Source organism: Cydia pomonella, chromosome 19 (assembly GCF_033807575.1).
Source record: "Cydia pomonella isolate Wapato2018A chromosome 19, ilCydPomo1, whole genome shotgun sequence".
NCBI classification, from domain to species: domain Eukaryota; kingdom Metazoa; phylum Arthropoda; class Insecta; order Lepidoptera; family Tortricidae; genus Cydia; species Cydia pomonella.
The window spans coordinates 2,816,399-2,842,469 of record NC_084721.1 but is presented as its reverse complement, the minus strand read 5'-3'; the positions used below and the strand labels follow the sequence as shown (position 1 = coordinate 2,842,469).

The following is a 26,071-nucleotide window of genomic DNA, read 5'->3' as shown; positions in this document are numbered from 1 at the left end:
CATTAGCTACTTTTTTAACCAGAACTCCATGAAGTCATAAATGACGTCACAGTCACAGCGAGGTGACCCAAATAGCTACGACGCATTTAGGAACGAGGGTCTGTTCCACTGCCTTTAGTGACGGACCATTTTAATGGCGAGTATTTTACCTGCGACTATTTTATTTACAAGTATTTTAATACTTAGTATTTTAAATTTGTAGGGAGCACTTCGGTATCGAAATATCTTTTAAGAAGTGTAAAGAGGCCAATTCAAACTTACCTTTTGATGTGATTTTGTTATTATACGTTAGTGTATTTCGCTCGTACTTGTTTGTACAAGTATTTGCGCGAGCAAGACGGTGAATGACACCAAAATACCATAATTTTGATTTCGCAATGTAAATGTAAGTTCGAATTGGCATTAAGGTCCTAAGTAAAATTACAGCGGTGTCCAAAATGGCCACGACAACTACTAGACTAATAGATACATCATGTCATTCAAGAAGACGCGTGCCTTGACTCATATTGTCATGTTATTAAAGGGTAGACTTGACAAATCTGCGCGTCATCGTGGATGACACATGAACCTACCAAAGATTTCGAGACCGTAGGAATGGTAAAAAAATTACCGCTGAAGTAGGAATTTATGAAAAAGTATTAATAATATAAGCACCTCATTTATGAAACAATAAAAACTAGAGCGAAAACGTAAGGGCACTGTAAAAGGACATTTTACATACTTAATGTAGGTACCTAATATTTTTAACAAGTATTTTTTACTCAGTATTTAATAGAGCCAGCGGACAGCCATAGCGACCATAATGGGAAGTTACCGCCGAAGTAGAAACTACAAAACTGTGTGTTTAGTTAAAGCACCACAGTTTCGTTTGTTTTTGTTGGTCTACTACTCGCAGTTAACTCTAGTATTTTATCGTATACAAAGGGGTATAAAAAAACTGGATAGAACAGTAGATTTAGTTAGGTACTCCAGTCATGGACCACAAAGCTCCATTGATGGAACCCCGGTAATGGAAAGGAACCAGTGATGGGTCCCCTATAATGGGACATGAATACTCGTACATGACCCTAGCGATCTGAAATATTAGAATGAGAATAGGGAAAGACGATATTATTTTAAAATAAATGTATTTAATTCGACAGTTCAATATATTAGGGCTCATTTAGATGATGAGAGATAGACAGAGAAGTCGATTCATTATCTTGCGGTATTTGATCGGTCGGAAGAATTCAATGTATTAACCTCAATAGTCCGCAATCTAGCTAAAATCTCATGCGTGCTTGCGTGTCGTCTAAACAAGATCTTAAGGTACCGTTCATATTTAGACTGCGCCAGCATTACTGCAGCAGTATTGCAGCGCGATATGACTGCCGACTGCATTGCTGCCGCTAATGTCAATACTACACGCAGCAACATCGCTTTTGACATTTACAGCAGAAATGCGGATAGCAGTAAGGCCGGTTGTAGATGTCCGGTGTTTTCGCCGGACAATTGTCCGGGTTAGGCGACGATGTCTGGTTTTCTTGGGTGTAGCTGTCGGTAGCCATGTACAAAACCGGACGTAGTCGCGTAACACGGTCCGGTTTCCGGCGAAAACGCCGGACATCTACAACCGGCCTAATGCTATCATACCATACCTACTGCCACAAACGTCAATTACAAAATTTTTAAATAGCTGACATGTTTGTTAGCTACATTTTACTTATGTATTATTTAAACATGGAATGGCAGTGCAAGCATCATTGTATAAGATTGTCCCATCATAGGAGGTATGCATGCAGTTTTACAGCTCCTATAATGGGATCGGGCAAAATATCCATTTTTTTACATCTCTGGAGTAACACAATGTTGTATACCTAATCCCATGGTAAATGCAATTCACAAAACACATTCTAATATACAAGAAGTAAATAATTTATTATAATTTAAAATACATACTCACCTCTCTTAGCGGAGTTAAGAATTCTTATTAATTATTTTTTTCAGTGCCACGAAAACTTTTAGCTTGGCGCAAATTTCTTCAAAAAAAAAGGAAATTTAAAGAAACTTCACACTTAAGCAGCTCTATGACTCTTGTTTATAGTAAAATGTTGCCAGTGTTTATAAACTAGTTTTAGATACTTATTTTACAGAATTTGTGGCTTAGTGTCCCACTACCGGTTCCTTACATTTTTTTTTTAATTTATATTAGGACATTATTACACAAATTGTCTTAAGTCCCACAGTAAGCTCAATAAGGCTTGTGTTGAGGGTACCTAGACAACGATATATATATATTAATAAATACTTAAATACATAGAAAACACCCATGACTCAGGAACAAATATCCATGCTCATCACACGAACAAATGCTCTTACCAGGATTTGAACCCGGGACCATCAGCTTCGCAGGCAGGGTCACTACCCACTAGGTCAAACCGGTCGTCGACATTATAGGGGTATCTACTATATAGGATTTTCGTCCGGCTAAAAAGAGATCGAAATGGCGTGTCTAAATATATTATGCAATTCCGCTTACACCACTATTATAAAACCTACTACAAAAACACCTACTAAAATAAGTTTGTATAATGTATGAGTAGGTATGACACAACATTGCTAGCTTTATTTTGGAGCGCACTATTCGCCAACAAACTATCCACAGTTTGGCGAAAAAATATGTATACGTAGGTATACATATTAAGACACTTAAGTTTTTTCTAGAAATAAAATAATAATAAAAAATATATTTATTTATCGCATGGCATTACAAATAATAATGCATATAAACAAGATATTTAGCTTATTAAAACGAATCTCCACGACGTGTACAAGTCCTATAATGGGATTAGCCGGTCATAAATGTGCCCATCACACTTGCTGCATCCATGGTCCCCTGTGCTGTCCCCAAACATTGTACCAGGCACACTAACCTGCGCGATGATCTAAGGTTTTCCCCTTATAGGATGACTTACACTATGAAAGGTCCGAGTCCGGGCCGAGGCGTCCAACACTTCGTTTTCTTTGATGGATGATCGGTGAGCACGTTCCCGTGACATCCACCCACCCGTGGGGTGGTGTTTGACGCCTTAGCCAGCCTGGACCCGTACCGTTGTAGAGGGAGACATCCTTAAAGGATTACTCACTTTTTCTTCGCCCCTTCTTCTTTTTTAAGCACTCTGAGATTCGTATCAAATTAATAATATCATAATATATACGATGAATTCATAGAAGCGTGTAAATATATTTTTGGAACATTGTTTTGTAAACATGTTTGTGCATTCGATATTGCTAAATCACTGTCTGACACTGCCTTTACTGTTCCGAGCTATCTTCTTGCCCTGGGCTCCACGGAAGACCAGCGCTGTAGCATATATATGTTGGAGCATATGCTGAGTGGTGTCCAATTATAGCCTCTATTACAGCATCATCACTGTAACTATTGCATGTTAGTATAAGTTACAAGTAGTGATAACTGTTTAGTGTATTAGATCTTCTTTCTTACTTTTTTTTTGTTTTCTAATGTGGTGCTGTTTGTAGATGGTTTTGCAATAAACGTTTTTCTATTCTATTCTTCTTCTATTCATTCGACTGTACGTCTTGTATCTACTTGAATGAGTATACAAATTTAACACTTTCTCCGAACAAGCTTGAAATCAGTATCATTAAATATTCAACACAAAACAATAGTCTTAAAATACCTTGAAAATCTCGTTAACGTTCCCTAAAGAAGGTGCGAGTTGGCATCTTTCCCATCCTCAAATACCACGATAACATAACCACTTATCAAAGTCTTTAAGATCTTTAAATAAGGTATAATATTGCATGTTTAAATGAGCTTTACTAAGTGGTTTTTCCTTCAGCAAGGTTTGAACACGTTTACATAAAAAATGTGGAACATTCCAGGCTGTATTGAGCTCAAAAACCGTTCGTACCCTAATCTCAGATAGTTACCTAGGTACTTGTAAATGTAGAAGCGATGCAGGTATACCTATTACTTTCAGAAAAAGAGGCTGGTACAATTTAAACTACTACTCAAGTACTAGAAAGTCAAGTATTTTTACTAATACATAATATCATTTAAGCAACTTGCCTAATTTTCTGGTGGAAAACTCACGGTATATTTATGTAGGCATATTTGTCTGCCCTTAGCCATATTGCGTGAGGTAGTGTGTGAGGTGTGTGATTAGGTAGTGCAGTAAAACAAAAACTTTTGCAGTTTACGTATAATTTTTAAAACATTTAAAAAAAAATCAGTTTGATTTCACCCTGTATAAAAAATTAAAATTTACAAAATTTATAAAATCACTTTAAAATAGTAGAACTAAAAGTCTGCCTGCTGGTCGTTTTAAACCGACAGATGTTGATTATGTAGCAATTTTGCTACAGCACCCCCCTACCAAACAAAGAGACAAACAAACAATAAAACAAGAGGTAATACATAATTAGATACTGACCAATTTGTATTATGAGACCATCATCGTCCAAAATCGCAAAATATGGCAATTCATATATAGGGTGAAACTTTAACCACCGTTCATACTCTACGTAATGATTTTATAGGTCATACTAAACAACTTTTACTATGGGACCAATACCTAAATCGCGAAAAAAAAATACCTGTTTCATAAGTGGAAACTATTTTGGGTGTGTATTATCTAAATTAATTATTTTATTGTACTATATTGCCTGTTTGTTTTCCAAGTAAAAAAAAAAGTTGTTCAGTATTACCTATAAAGTCATTACGTAGAGTATGAACGGTGGTTCAGATTTCACCATGTATTTAGGCTAATCGATGTTTTCTGTGTGATAGGATTTTTTTTGCTCTTTCGGGGTTGGATCGATAATAAAAGTTATTCCGTACTCATGACCAACACATTCAGCTTACTCAATATGGGTAAGTGTTAAAAACACTCTGGAAGCCAATTCTAAAATAACAATTTGTTAATTTGATTTATAGTATTTAATGCGTTTTTGTAAATACATGCGAAATTGGGAAGGATCCCCCGCGGAAGGATGCCCGAGGCTGGCTATCAATTTATTAGATTGACAACCAGCCATTTTCACGGTAAAACAAAGGATAAACTAAAGTTTAAATCTGGCAGCTAGCAAATAAACCGAATCAAAAGCCTAGGGAATGGACTAGAATTAAAAAAAAACTAAAACTTACTAACGTGAGCTAAAAGGGAACAAAAGATATGGCCGTCAGGCGGGTTTTTACGTTGTATCTCAATTACTCTGAAAATATACTTCTATTTAAATTGTTGTTGTTGTGGTAGTATAGTATATAGTCCTCCTTATCGATTTCGATGACGGCGACCTCAGCAATTACGGATTACGCCGATTATGGGCCCTAATGTGGCTGGCCAGGCCGAACTTGGTCTTAAAGACTCTTTTGCAGGTGTTACAATAGAGTTGGCCAGACGCGTTGTATGTATACGTGTAAGAGGGCTTCGGTCTCTCTTTACGTTGTTGGCGTTTGGTATCTAAGGCATTGAGGCGGCTTTCCTCAAACGATTTGATGTGGTTAAAAATGGTGGACCGCCAAGATGCTCTGTCTGCAGCAAGCTCCTCCCAGCGCTCAGGGTTGATGTTGCAAGCATTCAGGTGTCGTTTGAGCACGTCCTTGTAACGCAGATGCTGACCGCCGTGCTTGCGTTTGCCTTCCACCAATTCAGAGTAGAATACGGTTTTGGGCAACCGGCGGTCATCCATACGGAGGACATGTCCACACCACCTTAGCTGTCGCTGCATTAGTAGAGCCTCCATACCATAGAGGCCAGAACGACGCAGGACTTCAGAATTTGGAACTTTGTCTCGCCATTTGATTCTGAGTATATGTCTTAAACATCTAAGGTGATAGGTGTCCAGCTTTTTTATATCAGAAAATAGATTGTTGTTGTGGTATGCAAAGTAACGATAGACAACTGAAAATAAATGAAAATTAGACATTTTATGTCTTTTTTCTATCGAGCCAACTTTAGTCTTTTAAGGTTTCTAGTTTGAGTCTGCCCTTGCAAATGTGTACAGTTAGCATCAAAAGTAGCGGATCAAACAACGCTTCAAAAGTATTACTAGCATTCTGTAACAGCTTCACATAATAAATAATAAATAAATAATAAATATTTATAGGACATTATTACACAAATTGACTAAGTCCCACAGTAAGCTCAATAAGGCTTGTGTTGAGGGTACTTAGACAACGATATATTATATATAATATATAAATACTTAAATAAGTACATAGAAAACACCCATGACTCGGGAACAAATATCCATGCTCATCACACGAACAAATGCCCTTACCAGGATTTGAACCCAGGACCATCAGCTTCGTAGGCAGGGTCACTACCCACCACTAGGCCAAACCGGTCGTCATAAGGGTCGTCATAAGTCATATAGGGATGGTTATATATGTAGAACAATTAAGGCTGTAAAATATATACTTTGAACGTGAATTTTAGAGATTTATGTATGTATATTTGTATACATAAATCTGTATGTGTATTGAATATCAGTAACTGATGACGCGTTGATTTATCCGCTACTATTGATGGTGACTGTGCACAAATAAATAAATATTATTAGGGACGTTTTTATACAAATTGACTAAGTCCCACAAGTAAAGAAGGCTTGTGTTGAGGGTACTCAGACAACTATATATAATATACAAATACTTAGATACATAGAAATCATCCATGACGTAGGAACAAATATCCTATATCCTCTGGAGTTGCAGGCGTACATAGGCTACGGAGACTGCTTACCATCAGGCGGGCCGTATGCTTGTTTGCCACCGACGTAGTAAAAAAAGACCCGACAACTTTTTTCAGCCTCCGACTTAGGTGCATAAGTTAGCATACTAAAACAAAGAAAAAAGAGCGCATAGAAGTTTTATATACAAAAACTCGCTCGTTACGTAATTATGTTCATGCCAAGTTTCATGTAATTTAAGCATTTCGTTTTAAAATTAGACATTTTGTACATAGATGGTAGGATCGTATAGATGTGCATTAGCGCGTATATTAATACACGTGCACCCGTGAGGGCCAGAACATACGCAATGTGTCAAAATTAAAAACACGTTTTAACATTCCCGTCAACATACCAAAAACAACCACGTAACTTGGTCGGCTTATTTATTGCCCACCGTAAACCATACTAAAATTAACGGTAGGGAATAAAAAAATGTAACTGTGCCAAGGACAAACAATAATAACGCTTTTTCTGCTACTCCTACTGAAAGATATATAAGACTATCCTTTTCTGTCAGTTCCCCCCACCACTTATGCCCAATCCATACTAAATACTAGATTCATGATTTCGTATGACTCACGGTAGACCGGTCCGGACCCGGGCCGGGGCGTCCGAGTCTGACACTTTTCTATAGAGATCACGTGATCACCTGTCATAAAAAAAAGTGTCGGAGGCCACGTCCCGGGCCCGGTCCGTCCTAGCAAGAGACATCCTTTAAGGTGACATTCGGATTCCGACTGACATTTTTATTGATTAATGGTTTATAGACGTTCATTATGATTTCCTGATAGACAATTCTACTTACCGGGGCAAAAATATTAGGTTTCACCATTTACTGTTGCTTTTAATTATTAGCTAAACGTCCCACTTTGTCGCTTGCCATAAGGACGCCTTGTCAGGCTACTCTTATAAAGATACAAGCAAATCTTAACCTTATGGCAAGCGAAGAAAGTTCTAACGGCCGCGGTCACATATAAGTACTTTAAAGATGCAGTTAGATACATTTATTTAGGTGTAGGTAACAGAAGTACCTATGGCTTATTGCAAAAAATAACACACGCAGGTTATTAATAATACGCTTATTCCATCACAGATATTTATTACTGAAAATATTTAATAAGTACATCAAAACTTCACAAGAATATATCTTATAAGCTATTTACACACTTTATTACAAGTACATACCATAAGATTATCGTATACACAAAACAATCGTGCTTCGATTTATTCTAAAAAACGTATATAGGTATATGATATATTTTAGTTATATTACGATATAAAAGTAAATACCCTTAAATTCTATAAAATACATGGAATATCAACACTAAATTAAAACAAAGTAAAAAGACAATACAAATACGTCATGGTAACACAACGTCGTCTCCTGGTCATAACTCTTCAAGTGGCATATGTATATGTAGTTTTTGAGTGATTGGAATTTCGATTTTATTTCAATTAATCAAATTTGAAATTTAAATGACATAATCGGCTGGGAGTCGACGGCCTACCACTCCAAGGGTTATACTACCACCTAAGTATAGTTACAATAATTTCAGACAGTTATTTTAGGTAAGTAATTTTAAGTACATTGTTTAATTTTGTCATAAATAAGTTTATATTCTTTATGGCCAGTTTGTCCACATCTTTTCCCACACTGGTTTCTGAGCATTAATGTTTATTATTTGATTACCTGAACTCTGACTAAGGGCTTCTTTACTCTTTTCTGTTAATTGAGTCGGAATAATTACAGTTTCTTTTACCAACTTTTCGCATTGTTCAATTGAACTGACTATGTGTTTATTGTGTTGTTCATTAAAACGCACCATAGGTGCGTCATCGATATCGTCATAATCTTCATCTGTATCATTTAGATCTATTACGTTGTCATCAGATATCGGTTGTCTAATTTTCGGTTTAGTACTTTTACACTTATCTGGCAGTTCATTATCCATTTGCTGTAGAAAAGCAACTGCTGCTGATATAGTTCTTTGCCTACTTACCTGCCACTTACTTAGGACAATCTCTGAAAAATGACTCATGATGTCGAATATCAAGTCTTCATCGGCGATTTTCCTGGTAAGCAATTTTGCTTGAGCTTCCAGACGAGTAAAGTGCTCTGCCATAGTCTCTCGTTTACTATCCCATACACCGCAAACAATTTCTCTCCTCAGCAGGCTCTGTTCGGCGTGGCCCCAGTAGTATTCAAGAAAATCTTTCTTAAAATCTTCAATATTCGACCAACGTTCTTTAAATATTATTGCCCAACTGTAAGCGTCTCCTTGTAAACAATCAACTATGTTTTCAACTGTGCGATATTCACTAGGTATATCTTCTAAGTAATCGGTTAGATCTTCAAGAAAATTTAGCGGATGGCGAAATTTAGGTGATGTAAATTCTGGCCTTTTGATATTATTCAATTCCGCCTTCATTTGTTCTTCTAGTTCACTTAGTTTTGTGTGTATATTGTCCACTTTTGCTGTCGCTGCTAGCACCTTTTCATTCTGGACATTAGCCGCACATTGTTTTTCTTGTGGTGATAAACACATTTTAGATAATGTGGTTTCGGTGACATTGATACCTTCTCTCACGTATTTGATTTTTTCGAGTACAGTCCTTAATTCTTCTAATTTCTTTTTCATCGCCATTGTGGCAAAACCTGGAAAAAACACAACGCTATAATCCTTGTATGCACGTAAATATTTTAATACTTTGTGTGGTAAATTACCGCAGTGGGACATATATATGTGTATATGTCTAATGGACAGTATTCTGTCTATTAGAAATTTAATTAATTAAGTTATATTTTCCGTTAATCTAAATTATATCCATTTTAATGACAAAAAATATTTATTGTTAATAAAACAAACCAAAAATAATGTATACCTATATGTAAATATATTTACTTATAGTACAAAGTAGGTCATTCAGGAGGGTGCGTCATTAAACGTATAGCACTTTTGGTATAATTTTACTTTACAAACGTTCATAACGTATAATAACGTTAAGTATAATGTACGAATTGTCTATGTTCAAAAAGTATAAGCTCATAATGATATAACATACATAAAATATATCAATTTCAAATAATCTACATACATACAAAATGACACAAACAAAATAACACTCGAATAACATTTTAAATAATATTTGAATATAAAGCAGCAGAGCGTGTAGATACTGTCACGGAAGAGTATTGTTTGACAGACTATAGATAGGTGCGACGACGAGCGAGGAGGAGCATGTTAGGTGAACTGTGAGCTAATTGAACTGACTTTTTGTTTTATTGATTTTCGTATAAAACTCTTTGTGTTAATATTTTAGTTTCTACAGATTTTAGAGACAAAGTTTGTCAGGGAATAGAGAGAAACATGAGTACCTAATACAGAGAATAGACAGAATAGAGAGAAAGTTTGGCGTTTATTAGTATGTTACTTTTTTATATTATTATTGGTAATGTTTGTTATATATTTTTAAAGTTATATTAATTCAACATTATAATATTACATGAATTTTATCATAAATGATAGTATACTTAAAGGGTGTTATTAATTATGAAATTATATTTTTCGTTGTTATTCGTTATAATCGTTATTCTTAGTGAATGTTATACTTTTAAATATTATACTATTAGAGTTTATATGTTCTATGGAATATACCATAAGTACGTATACGTTTCATTACTTACCCAATTCAGGACAAGTAAATAATAATTTTAATCCTATTAATAATTTATTTTATTGCTTACCTGATATAGGTACAATGTGCTTTAAACACCAACTTGTCGTTTAGAACAGATTTTATTCACTGACTAAGGTTTATTGATTTATATTTTATTGCACAAATGGCGAATATAATGCCTAATGATTTTTATTTATTGAAATAGTTTGTGCATAACTCAATTCACGTGTTCAATTGACCGCTGTCCAAATCGTACTGTTTATAAAATTATAAAAGCATGGCATTTATGCTATTTTGCGTCCTCTCCCCCTTCTCATTTGTTGTCACTGATTCTGTCGGAGAGGGCCGACAAAAAGACAGTGGTACGATAGAAAGAGATAGCGATATTTGCATGGGTTATATTTTTTCATGTGAATAAAGTGGACTTACGATTAAAGCTGATAGGTACGGCATGTACAATGTTTTTTAGGCACTGTTTGATTTTAAATTATTTTGTTGACTATCTATCCTCTTAAATAATGTCCAATTTTTCAACTTGCCATCAAAATGAAATAAATGTAATAGGAACGAAAAGTTTGAACGCACCCCTAAATCAATTCTTAGAACTCCTTAAATATTAATAAAATGATTTAAAAAAAACAGCGGCATTATTTTACGTTAAATTGCACATTCATACACCCTGACTTAATGTCCCACAACAAAACATCGAAAAAATTAGAAAAAATAGGTAGGTCTATTTTGTCTGGAGGGTCCAAAGTGCGGTAGCGTCCTTTAAAACGTATTTAATTTTTTTTTAGGAACCCTAAAAACCGGCTATCTTATCCTTAGCCTTGCAGGTATTTAGCCAAATATCGTCCAGGTATATCTTTTATATTTTCTCTTTATAATTTCTCTCTCGGTATGTACTTTTTCGTGTTTATATATTTGCTACTTGTTACTTGCAAATGTATGTTATGTTAGTGGCAAATGTATTAACTCACAATAAACACTAATCAATGCGTAAATAAGACCTGATATTGACCTTATCTCATTCTTTTTAAGTAGGCAGTTATTCTGATGATAGCACAGAACTAAGATAAAATATATTTTATTATTCAAGTAGGCATATTACAATGCGCTTATAAAAAAAAAAAAATTATAGGAAATTATTACACAAATTGACTAAGTCCCACAGTAAGCTCAATAAGGCTTGTGTTGAGGGTACTTAGACAACGATATATAGAATATATAAATATGTATCTATAAATACTTAAATACATAGAAAACACCCATGACTCAGGAACAAATATCCATGCTCATCACACGAATAAATGCCCTTACCAGGATTTGAACCCGGGACCATCAGCTTCGTAGGCAGGGTCGCTACCCACTAGGCCAAACCGGTCGCTTATGAACGTCAAATAAGGCTGCGCCGGCTCTAACCCTACACCTCTGACCCGAGAAGATTTAAATCTCCCCTCAATTGGAGGAGGGTATCCCAATATGGACCGGCAAGAAACTCGGCGGCAAAAATCTTTTCAAAACATAACATCTTATAATTAAAAAAATAATTGTTTATTTCGGACCAACATAATCCATTGAGGTATAGTACTAGAGTCGGCATCACCAACAAAATAATTCCACACCTCATTGAAGTGCCGGCACTTCATTGCGTTTAGTACGTCTCCGACTACTGGCGAGATGCCACACGTGTAACGAATTAAAAAAAAAATTGAAAATGCCTTTATGCGTTATGAAAATGTATTCTTATAATATCTAGAAACAAAATAAAACCAATATAATAACAATCCACTGCGAAAAATGTTTTGTTTTAAGCTTATTTAGATTATTTTGAAACGTCACTTTAAACACTCGCGGTGGTACGCCATTTTCTTTGGCGCATAGATTACATTTCGCAGATGTAACATGGAGGTTACAGTACGTATTTAGGCAGAAAATGAAAAGTTTTTCGCTTCTGACTAGCTATTATTCTTAAGCTTAGTGACAGACGGAGGACATAAGTTTTTCTCGATAGCGTGTCTAGTACGTAGTACATTTTATGTCAATGACATAATCCATAATAGATGTGTTAGTAGAATTTCAACAAATTACCATGCATTAAATAAGAAAAGAAAAGGCAGACAGACGGACTGACAGAGTGATGCCATTTTTATACGAAACCCAAAAAAAAAACAGTGAAGAGACAAACATAGTACAAGTAAGAAACACAAAGAGGGATAGATATAGAGGTTTGTCGGTATCGCTGTAGATAATGCCTCGGCAATAATCTGTTCTCTGGCACCTAAGACAACGGCCCGGTGGGGACGCAGCTTAACCATAGTTTTATAACTGGCGATTGCCTTGATTATATTTAAGACTCTGTTGCCCTTGAAATATTGATGTTCGGGAAATAAATTAATTTGATACAACACAAAGCAAATAGTACATGACCTTAAAATTATGTCATAATGATGGCGGTTACTTTTACTGACGTATGTCAAAACCAATGTTAATCCTTAATTTGGCAACAGTCGTGGCAAGTCGTGAGTTCAACTCTCCTCGAAGCTTATTGATTTAGGTTTAGAAAAAATGCAAAATGGTGTGTTGGTGGATAATTAAAAGTCACCTTTTATCGATGAAACTGTGTATTTTCACTAAAAAACGGATATTAATTACAGAGCGATGTTAACCGTGGAGTTGTTGAGAAAAAAGAGAGTGAGTGAGTCGACGAATGGATACAGTAATAAAATCATTCGGTCGTATACATGGTTGCGTTCAGAAACATGGTGGTCAAAGTCAAATGACGTGCCTTCTATGACCCGGTGACAGTATATTATAACTCATTTAGATATTTAAACGATGATTGAAAATTTATTAATAATTTTAACTTTGATTACTTATATAATTTTAGTTTTTACTAAACACATTTTCTTTTCTGACAGGTATTTTTAAATAGAATAAACATCATACTCAATTTGTTTAGGTTGAAATCATATTTATATAATTGGTATTTAAAAAGCTCACGAGTACTTATCATGAATTGTTTGTTTCTTAAATATTCAGCACGTGTTGTTGGTAAAGTATGCCTACTAGTTATCGCTTTTACAATCTGTCTTTTATTTTACCCTTTAGAATGGAAACAAAGGCCGCTAATGATTGTTATTAGGATAAGCGTGTTATTTTGCAGCCACGTTTGAGATTGTTTTATAGTTTGCACATAATGAAAGTAGAAACAAAACGAACGGCTTTAATCAGTGTTTGCAAAAGCCCCTTTTAAGATAACAAGATAGCATGGCTTTAAAAATAAAATCCCCATGATTATTGATGATACATTTCTTACTTGGCTTGTACGCATTTGTGATATATTAACTTATCGTATGGTATTTTGTTACTTACTACTTACTCCGTTGGCTCAGCGACCCAAAATGAGACTTGGCCTCCGACACAAGACAGCGCCACTTTTCTCGGTCCTGTGCGACCTCTCGCCAATGTAATGGTATTTTGTTAGTCTTTTAAATTTACATTCAAAATTGCATCCATTGAATTACATCGATGACAAGAATATAAGCAACTATCGATCGATAGATCGAAATAAAAAAAAATTTTTCTGCATTTTAGCTTAAATATTGTATTTTAATGTGATATTGTAAATTTGTAATTTGTGATATGGGCACATTGCCTGAAATAAATATTATATTATTATGATTATTAAAGTTAACTAACAGTCATTAAATTGTTTAACTGGGCCTGATGCCGGGCCTATTATGCAAGCCAGCAGAGGGCTGATTCCGTAAAAATGACACGTGTATTGGGATGTGTAGTCGTTCGATTTGTAGCTGGCCCCGAACGGCTAATTCTTTGTCTAATGTTAAGTAAAACCGCACGTGCTACTTACTACCTGCATAAAAAAATGGTCCGGTCACTTTAACCGGTTATTGAATCACAATTATACACAGTGATTTTGTCATGTCTTACCACACACTGAGGGGTAAATATGTAAGTCATACTGAACAACTTTTACGCCTAGAAAAATCTACTGTATCATACATATCCGAGAATCATAATAATTCTCGTAATGTTTTCTATAGAACAGTAGTTTTTTTCGTAATATCAGGGTTGGCGACATACTAAAAGTTATTCCTTTAGACGGCCCGATTCGAACTTTAAGATACGTCAAACATTTGCTAAAGATACGATATGGATTAGATATGTCGGTGTCAAAAGTGACGTTTCTTCTAACAAGAACGTCAATTTTGACACTGATATATCCAATCCATATCGTATATGTTATCTCATGCTATCGCTACTGTAGTCATTCAAATGTCACCTTTAGTAAAATTTTATTTTTGTCAAAATTTTGGTAATAATTTGTATAATAGTTACCAGCTTCTACCATATGCCCTTATTTTTGCATTGTCATCTAAAACACATTGCGAACTCGTGCAAAAAACTTTATACCAGTACTTTCCGGTTTATAGTCCAGATTTAGCACTAGTTGAATGCCCATACAGCAGTAAACGGGTGATCCTGCTGTAAACCGATTCCAGTGACAGTTAACTAATAAAGACTGCAAATAACTGTACAAAGTCGCGTTACTCGTCATTGTTATTACTCCTTTATTTATTATATTTATTCGGATCGGCTCTGAGTCCCTACCTCTTTCTACTTATTATGGACGCTCTGTCGTCGGATATACAGGAAGAAGCACCCTGGTGTATGCTTTTCGCTGATGACATTGTGCTTGTGTCAATCGCCTCATCCAGAGTCCTCAGTTTCTCATTGGCTATACTACTCGCACTCTGCGCGAGGAGTCCTCGTCGGCGCTGAGATCTACCCGCGTTGCTCCCGGTGCCTGGTCGGGTGCGTGCATCGGATCCGGTGACGTGGCGGGTTGGGTAACACCGTAAGACCTCACGTATATAGTACCTTCTAAAATTACAAGAATGATCGCTACTTTGTATGATGGTTAACAGTCTTTATTATTATCTTGTCTATGTCTATACCTAAGCGACATAAAACGAATAAAAGGGGATATGATTCTTTACGGCCGCACATAGACACACTGTGTGATCTTAATTTTGTTTGTAACAGTAATAAACTTGGTACATATTTTACAAGCTTTTATTTAACTTGCAATGTAAGTATATTCATCTATTGTTTCGTGGGTCCCACTCGGTAATCATTTTGGGTCACCTTTGCACCCTGCATTCGGCAGACATGTCCAGCCCAGTTCCACTTAAGCTTAGCGGTCTTGACACATATATCTAAAACTCAAGTTCTGGACCCAACAAGAGTTCGTGTGCTGGCCGGGGTGCAGGCAGACCGAAAAGGAGATGGCGAGGCGGGACGACTTGGACGCATTTTCGCAGTTGGACACTAAATTAGGCCAAAAGAAAAAAAGTATGTCACAAAGTATGTGTACATACTTATATAATTATGTACCTATATCTAATGATAATTGTTACAAGTTAAATAAAGTAATTTGATATCAGGGATCGGAAACCGGTATTTTTTGTATGGGAACGAAAACGGTATTTTTCGTTCTTTGTCAATTATTTCATTTCTAATTGGGCAATCTAATAATACGAAGTCGTTATCTAAAAACACAACCGAGTCCTATATTTGGAGTATAAAATAAACCGAAATATATGTTTATTTCAAAGTTTTTCTAAAAAACCGATTCCGATCCCTGTTTGATATGATTGGATTTGGAAAACTTAACAACAATAGAAGTAATGAATAGAATCAGGCGTTACTTTATGGAAATCCATACTAATTTAAACAAAAATTACTTTCCTGATCCGCTAAAATATTGTTTTACTTTTTTCTATTCTTGCGGAGAACATTAATTACATGTAAAAATACGCAAGTAAGTATAATGGGTTAGCACTGATTGACTAGCACGTTATCTTGGGCACAGGGTTCATGTGTGAACTTGTCCTAATGTAATACCTGTTATGTACCACATGATTAATATGCAATGAATAAATAATAAATCTTTTCGCTGATCAGCAAAGTAGTAAGTATGAAATTTTGACATTACCATGTATGTATATTTTTGAAGCAGCTGTTTTTGTAAAAAAATGCCCGTATCTTTTCAAAAAAGCTAAAGATGTATATTATAGAAACACAAGAAACCCGAACCGACTTGTAATTGATTTTGTTCCCAGTAGTGCCCTTTTCATGAAAAGTAGTTATTATATGTGTATACGAATATTTAATGCTCTTCCAGATAATGTTAAGGATCTCCCTCTTAATTCATTTAAAGCACAACTTTATCGTTGGCTGAAAACAAAGATGTTTTATACTACAGATGACCTGTACCCCTAGTGTAAATTTGATCGACATCATAACGTGACGAACGCGTTTGCGTTAAGTCTCATTTTGTATAGGATTTTGAGTTTCCAAAACGTCCCGCTTGGCGCGCTCTTTCTAAATCCAATACAAAATGAGACTAAACGCAAACGCGTACGTCACGTTTGGAAATCGAATTTATTTACACTAGGGGTACTGTTTTGCATGTTAGATACCTAATATTAAGTAGAAGTTAGATAGTTATTAACTTATTAAGTTAAGTGTACATTTGCATGCTAAACTAGCAAAATATGGTTTTGTACTGATATATGTTATTCTTACCATCTCATTATACCATATTTCAAGCAAATAAAGAATAAAGAATATTTTTTTGTTTAAACAATTAGAAGTTATACAACTATACTTTATATGACATCCGCTTAGTATGATGTGTTAGTCACTTCCCTTCGATGTCATTATAAGCAGATTCTACTTTACCGGCAACGGAACAGCTATTCCATCACACTTTTTCCATTTACCAACTTTATTTCCCCGTATCAAATGACGAAACAAAAACTACGTCCCGAAGCCTATGGCGTTCAAACAGTGCTAATTGTGTTTGCTCCGTCTGTTTGCTTGTTTGATAAAAACGCGCCATTTCCCGTTTCTGTGAAACAGAAGTTCGCTTTATATTTTGGAGTTTGGCGGATGATGAAAACCGAGTATTTATCCATTGATTACTCTTATTTTTACTTGTAATTGTGTAATGTTGCTCGTCTACGCCTGTTTTTGTCAATTTAATATAAGTTAACCATAGGTTAGATATTAGTAGCAACAAACAAGTTTTGTCAGTAACTGTTAGGGTTCTACTGGACGTAGAAATGATAACGCGGACTGTATAAAAATAGGCTGGTTTATTCCGCCTTAATTACAGATATATTATAAAAAACTGTTACGGTATTCGTCCGTTGCCGGTGGAGTATGTGAAGCCGAGTGTGTGCCAAGCGGCGCTTGCGGCTTGCCGCGATGACGTCGCGCTCTGTCCGCCGCCCGCGCGTCTCCTCCCGTGCGTATGTCCAGGGCTCCTACCGGGAAAATCGAAGTTCGTCAATTGCGGGCATTTTTCTCTGTCACTCTAATTACGTCTTAGTAAGAGTAAAAGAGAAAGATCCCCGCAATTTGCGAATTTCGGTTTTCGCGGTAAGCCCCCTGTACTTAACAGGAACACAGTAGAATAATAAAACTATAGATAACCCCATGTTTGGGGTTATGATACTAGCATTAAAATTTATTAGCTTATTTTTTATTACTTAAATATGAAAGCAAAAGAATGTGAATCGTACATGATTTATAATTGTTATATGTTTGCTGCGACTTATTTTTAAAAGCGTTTTTTTAATAAAAGGACACGTAAAGATCGATCCACCTAGTGCTCAATTCTCTATGAATTGAAATTAAAAATCTTTATTTTCAGGCAACAATTGACCCATAAAGTATAACAATTAGCATATAATATAAAATATATCTAAATCTATACCACGAGTTTGACGTCGCGAGCGAAAGTCGCTAGACGTTCAATCGGAACGCTCAACAAAATAATATTTCTAAACAAATAAAATTAACCATGGTCTGTTTGCTGATGCGTGCTTATAATTTATATGAAGAACACAACTTCGTTCAACTAGAAGTTAATACAAAAAGTATGAGAGTGATACTGATTAAACAATTTGTTTGATCAGAAACGGTCTCATGACAGGCAGTGCATCTCACGTCCACCAACAAGTGTGAGCGAGATGCCTAATGCATTTGTGCATCTTGTGCGCACCAATCAGCGTAAGTAATTTTAAACTTTGTACTAACATTTTGACATCAAAATGATATCCGTTTATTATCATTCGTCCGTGCGTCTCCATCACGCCAATACATGTACGAACAAGTACGACTGAAATGCATGTACTCGTACGAATAAATACAAACTGACATCAGTTAAAGTTTATATTGGCCTCTCGGCCTCTGTAAGCGACCTTGGTCTGATCCGAGGCCTGTTCGATCGAATGGAAGGTTGGCTGTATATTATTTAAGGACTCAGCTATGAGTTAAAGCAAGAAAGAGATATAAACTGACTGGACGAAGGTACGCCCGTTTGTTAGCACTATAACATGTCGCAGTCGTAGAACACGAGCTACGATGGCGCTACGGCGCTACGAACGTGCTAACGATAAATACCCGCTTTGCTACGAAGACAGAATAAATTATACAGGCCAATTCGAACTTACATTGACATTTCAATGATCTCATTCAGTTATCGTGTATTTAGTTCGTACTTGCGAGAGCGAACCGCATAATAACCAAATGATATGATTCTGATTTCAGTGTACGTTCGAATAGGCCTGATAGACTCAATTTTGTGTGCACAAAACGACTCGTGGGTTTATAAGGTGAACAAGTTTTAGTTTTTTATTACAATATGTAGCTTATATTTGTTTAGTTACGTGACATGGAATAGTTAAATGGCCTAGTAGTGGAAAATAAGGGTTATAAAAAAACCTCGCTATTGAAACATGCCAATCACATGACATAAATATAGAAGTGTTTTTTTTACATAGTTAAGGAGCTGTAGTTAGTCAAAAGTTAAATGATTCCCTTGTGTTACGACAACTAAGCAATTTTTATTTAAGTTATATGCATGAAAGTGTGAAAGTGTATTCTATAGATTTATATGTGTGTTAATTAAGTACAATAAATACAATACAAAACAATTTGCATGGTTAATTTTCGTAACACAAATGAATCAATTAACTAAAAACGAATCATACCTAGCTTCTTAACTAATAACTTTAATTATGTACATTTTTTTTGCAATTCACTTCAAAGAGTTGTAAGTCGTTAGAATCAACTTGATATTAGATGACTTTTTACATAAAAAAATACAATTAATACGTATTAATATTTATTGCCGTTATTTCACACGTACAAATCCGATATTTTAGCCGAAACTTTCCTTGAATTATTCCTACAAACAATAAATTCAAAAAGGGAGAAAAACAGAATATGGCTAAGAATTTACAGATACTAAAACAAATCTTCAACACGTATTTTCAGCAATTAAAAACTTTAACATCGAAAGTTATATCAATAAATTTAATCTGAAATCTTCGAACTTCGTGACAAAGACAATAATGGTACGGAAAGTGATAAAAGAAAATTCCTAAATCATTAGAGAATAAAGCGGCGAAGGAATACGAAACTGAAAACAATGCCTCGATTTCAATGCCGAATAAATTGCGTCATTTTAAATTTGTACGGATGATTATTTGGTTAATTGATTTGGTCAAAATCCGTCCAGCCTTTTGGGCTGTAGGTAGGACGTGTCAAAGAAATAGACATGCATACATACATACGTTAGAAAAATATTACCGTCCTTCTGATGCTGACAGGCAAAAAGGTTTTTATAGTAGTAGAGGTTTTTATAGTAGTAGAGGTTTTTATAGTAGTAGATGTTTTTATGGTAGTAGAGGTTTTTATAGTAGTAGAGGTTTTTATAGTAGTAGAGGTTTTTATAGTAGTAGAGGTTTTTATGGTAGTATAGGTTTTTATAGTAGTAGAGGTTTTTTATAGTAGTAGAGGTTTTTATGGTAGTAGAGGTTTTTTATAGTAGTAGAGGTTTTTTATAGTAGTAGAGGTTTTTTTAGTAGTAGAGGTTTTTATAGTAGTAGTAGCGAGACAGCGTGGCCAACTCCCTCTGTATGGTTTTGGATCATTCTTCAGATTTGTGCTTGCGTCTAAACTCCGTCAAACCATAGGTACTAAATTAACGTTTGACGGAGTTGAGCCTGACCGCAATATACAAATTTGAGAATGACCCTTTTACCCTTTCTTAGTTTCAACACCAAACTCGATCAATGGAGCAACGCCTTCTAATCAATGAATTCTCAATCAGAAGTTTACGCCGACGCAACGCCAAGCGATAATTTGATTGCAGTTTAATATTTTACTCTAAAAGTTACAAGAACATACGGCCGGATTCAAACTTTAAGATAGGTTAAAAATTTGCTAAAGATACGATATGGATCGGATATGTCAGTGTCAAGAGTGACGTTTCTTCAAACCAAAATGTCACTTTTGACACTGACATATACGACCTATATCGTATTTTTAGCAAATTTTGGACATGTCTTAAAGTTCGAATCGGGCCGATAGCTTCCACCATAAAATCGACGTAACGCTCTCATTTTAAAATGATCTGTACCCCTAATGTAAATTTATTCGATGCCGTAACGTGACGTACGCGTTTGCGTTAAGTCTAATTTTGTATGGGGGAATTTTGAATTTCAGAAACGTTCCGCTTGGCGCGCTGTTTCTAAATCCCATATCGAATAAATTTACACTAGGGGCTCTGCTGAAATAATATGTATCTTAGATAAACAAAGAAGTTACAGTTTCGGACTATTTTGAGAGCACTACCTCGACAGAAATGAGTGCCTTTCATCCGTTAGTTAACAATTTACTACTAAAACCAAATTTCAATTGCTTATCGTAAAAAAAAAAAAACGTACTTGGAATGTAAAATGCTCTAATGCAGAGACGTATCACTTTGTGCACACTTTTTAGAACAACAATGACAAGAGGGTCAAAAATCAGGGCATGAGAAATACAAATTAAATTATTAGACATTATGTATTATCAGACGGTTTTCACTATTGATATAGTTTTCATTGTTAATAAAATTTACGAACATGAACATAACCAAAAATAAACTACGACGAAATAAGTTTACTCCGACGCCGAGCGTTAATTTTATTGCAGTTTGATATCTTACTTTAACTTTACTTAACGAGTTAGCCAAGATGAGTTTTAGTGATCAATTTTCTGATCAGTTTTCATTTTTAAACTGAAATAGATGTCATAATCGAAAGAAATAGTGACCAAGGCCTTCAGTGCCCAAAGCTGGGTAAGTTTATAGTTTTACTATAAATATCACAAGTAAATATACAGGGTGCTCGCGAGGAACCCATATAACTTTACCAGCATATAGCTGAGGTCGTAATAATTAAAAAACATTATATAAACATAGGTCGAAATTAGATTTTTAACTTTTTTAACTTTTCATACAAATTAAATAAATTATTTTTGGTTCACCAGTAACACAATGCCTTAGGACGAGCTGGCAACGTTTGTTATTGTCTCTATCTCTTTTCACTAGAACGGCAAGTAAGTCACATAGACATTTCTTGTCAAACAAATTATTTCAAACCAGAATGTACATAATGTGCAATCGGATCTCTTTACCTATGTATGATTTACTTATTTAAGGCTTGCCACACACTAGTATTTCCGCCCGCAGGATTATGATAATTATGAATATTATGATGAACCACCGGCGATTTAAATCGTAGTTGTACAGTCGACGTCAAAAATATGTTTACAATTTTTCACCTTATTTCTTTGTAATTAGGTTCAAAAGTGTAAACATATCTTCAATCTGTAAGTCAATATCTGGCAGTGTTGTCAGAACCCTGTAGAAAGGGAAGAAAGAAGAGAAAGAAAAGAAAAGACTTCACGAAATGTAAACATTGCCTTTTTTCAGCGAGAATCGCCTCTTGTTGTTAGATGTAACTAAAAATAACATTTAAACTACATAAGGAGAACAACATAACTATACGATTCTTATCAAAAAACTTAAATACTCTTAAAATGCTTTTAACTTTTACGGTTGCTTTCGCCACTCTTCAAGGTAAAAAATTTTCAAAGTGGGATCCTCCCTTGTCAACACATAAATTTATTCTTGTACGCATTTGTTGGTTTAGTTGAGCAGGCCAGTCTTTCAGGTTCTGAGCGGCTTCCGTGATTTTTAGGATCAATTCTTCCCTTGAATTAATTGGTTTTGAATAGACCATATTCTTCATAGTGCCCCATAGATAAAAATCTAAAGGGGTTAGATCTGGTGATCTCGGAGGCCACTGTATCGTTGGAGATCCTCGACCAATCCATCTATTTGGAAACTGTTGGTTAAGATAATCCCGTACCACGAGACCATAATGGGGGGGGAGCTCCGTCGTGTTGAAACCACATTAAACGCCGAGTCTCCAAATCGATGTCTTCGAGGAGAATGATCAAGTTGTTTCGCAAAAAATGTAGGTAGCTTTCTGAATTTAGTCTAGCAGGGAGCTCCACCGGCCCTATCAATTTATCGTCAATAATGCCTGCCCACATATTGACTGAAAATTGATGTTGGTGCGAGGATTCCCTGATTGCGTGCGGGTTTTCCTCCATCCACATATGACAGTTGCGTGAATTGAATACCCCTGATCTCGTGAATTGAGCTTCATCAGTCCATAAAATAGTTTTAAGGAAATTTGGGTTCTGAAGAAGTTTTTGATTAATTCTCTGACAGTAGGCAAGTCTTGAAAAGCCGTCGTTTTCGATCAGTCCCTGAACTTTTCTGAGGTGGTAAGGATAATGACCATACTTTTTATTAATATTTTTATAAATAATTTTAGTAATATTTTATCAATCTTCATGGATTATGATACATACTGGCCACTTGGAAATTTCCTTCGAGTGTGTTTTATAAGTACTTTAAATAATGACATCAGTCACATGAACGATGGGTGACATTGTTGGTATTGATTCTAATATCAATATGATGTCTCACGTTTATAACATTTATTTAAACAGTGCGACGAATAATAATTTTCCTAATAATTGGACAAATCGTGCGGTTTAACTTAGACGGCAGACTTTTTAATCAGTGGAAAGGAGAGTAAATTGGTTTTTTAGTGCTGCTCAGTGAAAAATGTATTAAGGATGCTGTAATAGAAAATACTGCGAGTACTAATACTGAAGCAGTATCTAGTTGAGTGGTTACGGATTCACGGATTCTACGAAGTGCACGTAGACGAACAAGCTGGTAGAATGAGAAGGGTACCTATTGCAATTCCTGACAGTGATCATACTTTTTTGTTTGTAGGGTAATAAATAAATAATCTTATTAAAATTTGTGTTACTTTATTTAGCTTTAATACAATCAAACAATAATGGTATGGGTAATAAAAACACTTCGAACTGTTTATTTAGTTTCATGTGTAGTTTTCACGATTTAAACTGAATAGGTGTCCAATTTTTACCCGAAATAGCAAAAACTTAGCTTCGTTGTTCTGCCATCATAAGAAATCAATCGATCATTAAGAAATATGCATTCTTATGAATAAATACGTGTCACTTCAAAATAAAACTAAGACGGTTAAATTTATCAATTCTTGGGCGTTAAGTAATTTTGTTTATCAATACTTCACTAATACCATTGTTTTAGTCGTGGACTTAACAAAAGCAATGATCATTGATCATACTTTGGATTAAGTGATAGAATTTTAAGATTCTACGTATTAATTTTCAATGACACATGTCGATGATAGTGACAGGAACGAGCTTCTGCAATTTACGTCAGACAGATAATGTGATGCGGTCTTGCAACGTCGCTATCCTAAAGGTACATTATACTGGATTTTTTCTTAAATAAAAAATATTAATTACTCGCAAACTAAGCCGAATCCAGTTTACTTTATATGACATTTTATTTTCTAAAGATGGTCAAGATCATGGTGGTAAAGTTATATGGGTTCCTCGCGAGCACCCTGTATTTACATAACACAAGTAGAAGTTTACTCCAAACCGACTCTAAGCGCGGCTAATTTTAACGCAGTTCGAGATCTTTCATTAACTTGGGTATCGATGGGTAGAACAGTACGGATGATGTTTGTGTTTATCCTCGTAATACTTATTTTATCACGTGGATAAGGATCCATAACACTCAGCTGGATAGCAAAAAGTGGTCGAAAAATATTTTGAAAATGAAGACAAGTTACATGTACGAGTACGACGACTGGTTTGGCCTAGTGGGTAGTGACCCTGCCTACGAAGCTGATGGTCCCGGGTTCAAATCCTGGTAAGGGCATTTATTCATGTGATGAGCATGGATATTTGTTCCTGAGTCATGGGTGTTTTCTATGTATTTAAGTATTTATAAATATTTATATATTATATATATCGTTGTCTAAGTACCCTCAACACAAGCCTTATTGAGCTTACTGTGGGACTTAGTCAATTTGTGTAATAATGTCCTATAATATTTATTTTTATTTATGTATGCATGTGTGTACTTAATATTATTGCACGTTAAGGCATGAAGCTTGTAAAATCTCAATCCTCCAATAACAAGATAAAATAACATTGTTGTACAAACCACTCAGAACACCCTCCGCCGTGAAACACCGGCCGATATTAAGTTAGGGCCCTCATTTCGCCGATCTCGCCGTTCGATTACCGGTAAATACTTTAGCGATACGTACGAGGCTCGACGAAACTTGGGGCATTTAGCAAACAGGAGATTATATTTTTTACAAACTTTTATTTCACTTAACTTAACTCTTTTTAACTTTTATTACACACTTCACTCACTTCACTTTTTTTCACTTGTTGTTTTGTATTGTATTACGAGTACATGTACCTAAATTAGAAAAGATAAATAATGTAATCAAACATGACAGACTTTGTTAGCATTGGTTGGTAGAGTTAGACGTATGGAGGGTAGAGGTAAGGAGAATAATCTCTTATGGGAGAACTGTTGCTAGTGTCCAGCTGGCAGCTGTAAATAATAGTTCGAAATCTCTCCGTTGGCGCTAGGGTAGCACAAGGACATGACATGAATTTCTGACGTTATTGACGGAGTGAAGTACGCTGTCAGTGTCTTTTTTAGCACAGTCAAAAATCAGTTCGCGATGTATTGTGGCGCCACCTATTTAAGGTTTTGATGGACTCTGTTCATAAATAAATAAAATAATAAAATATTTAAAATATTTTTATTCAGTAGCTTAAAAAACAAATTACAATATCTGCGCTGGTGCCTCTTTTTAAGTGAAAAAACACTTGTGCTAAGAGAGCACCGCTCTTCCACGCGGTTAATTTACAGTATCTTAGGTGTAGAAAGTATGTTAAACTATAGAAACTATAGAAACTATATAATAACAGATAACAACATTTTTTTCATTTACTTAATATAAAATAGAGTGTGTGTGTGTGTGTGTGCGTGCGTGTGTGCGTGTGTGTGCATACACATAGATTTCATTGTTCTCCTTACCTCTACCCTCCATAATTAGACGCATACACCAAGTTTCACGATGGTTGTTTTCATTGAACACATATTTTAACTAGTAATTGGTATAAATAAAATATTTAATTATATAAACCGTTGATCAAATCATGGTTGTCCACAAAAAGTGCGAGGTAAATTGGTTTGTTTACATTATTTGTCTTTTCTATTGAAATCCAGTTTACCTACATTTGTTCGGGTCGAATCTTACGAGCTCAATTAGACCCACTTCCCATT

At 35.3% G+C, this 26,071-nt stretch overlaps 1 protein-coding gene and 1 long non-coding RNA gene across 3 annotated transcripts in view; one reads left to right on the top strand and one right to left on the bottom strand.

Annotated features, from left to right (window-relative positions):
• The first annotated feature begins 6,811 nt into the window (after positions 1-6,811).
• Positions 6,812-26,071, top strand: part of LOC133528693 (uncharacterized) — a 204,025-nt gene continuing 184,765 nt past the window's right edge. For both annotated transcript variants that reach the window (XR_009801036.1, XR_009801037.1), the window contains exon 1: positions 6,812-6,824. This is a non-coding gene — a long non-coding RNA (uncharacterized LOC133528693). The remainder of the gene's footprint in view (positions 6,825-26,071) is intronic.
• Positions 7,983-11,269, bottom strand: LOC133528694 (uncharacterized). The gene is made up of 2 exons (XM_061866165.1): positions 10,481-11,269; positions 7,983-9,391 (listed from the first exon to the last, which is right to left on the bottom strand). Exon 2 carries the CDS (start codon positions 9,378-9,380, stop codon positions 8,358-8,360), a length of 1,023 nt encoding a protein of 340 aa, XP_061722149.1. The 5' UTR covers positions 9,381-9,391; positions 10,481-11,269; the 3' UTR covers positions 7,983-8,357.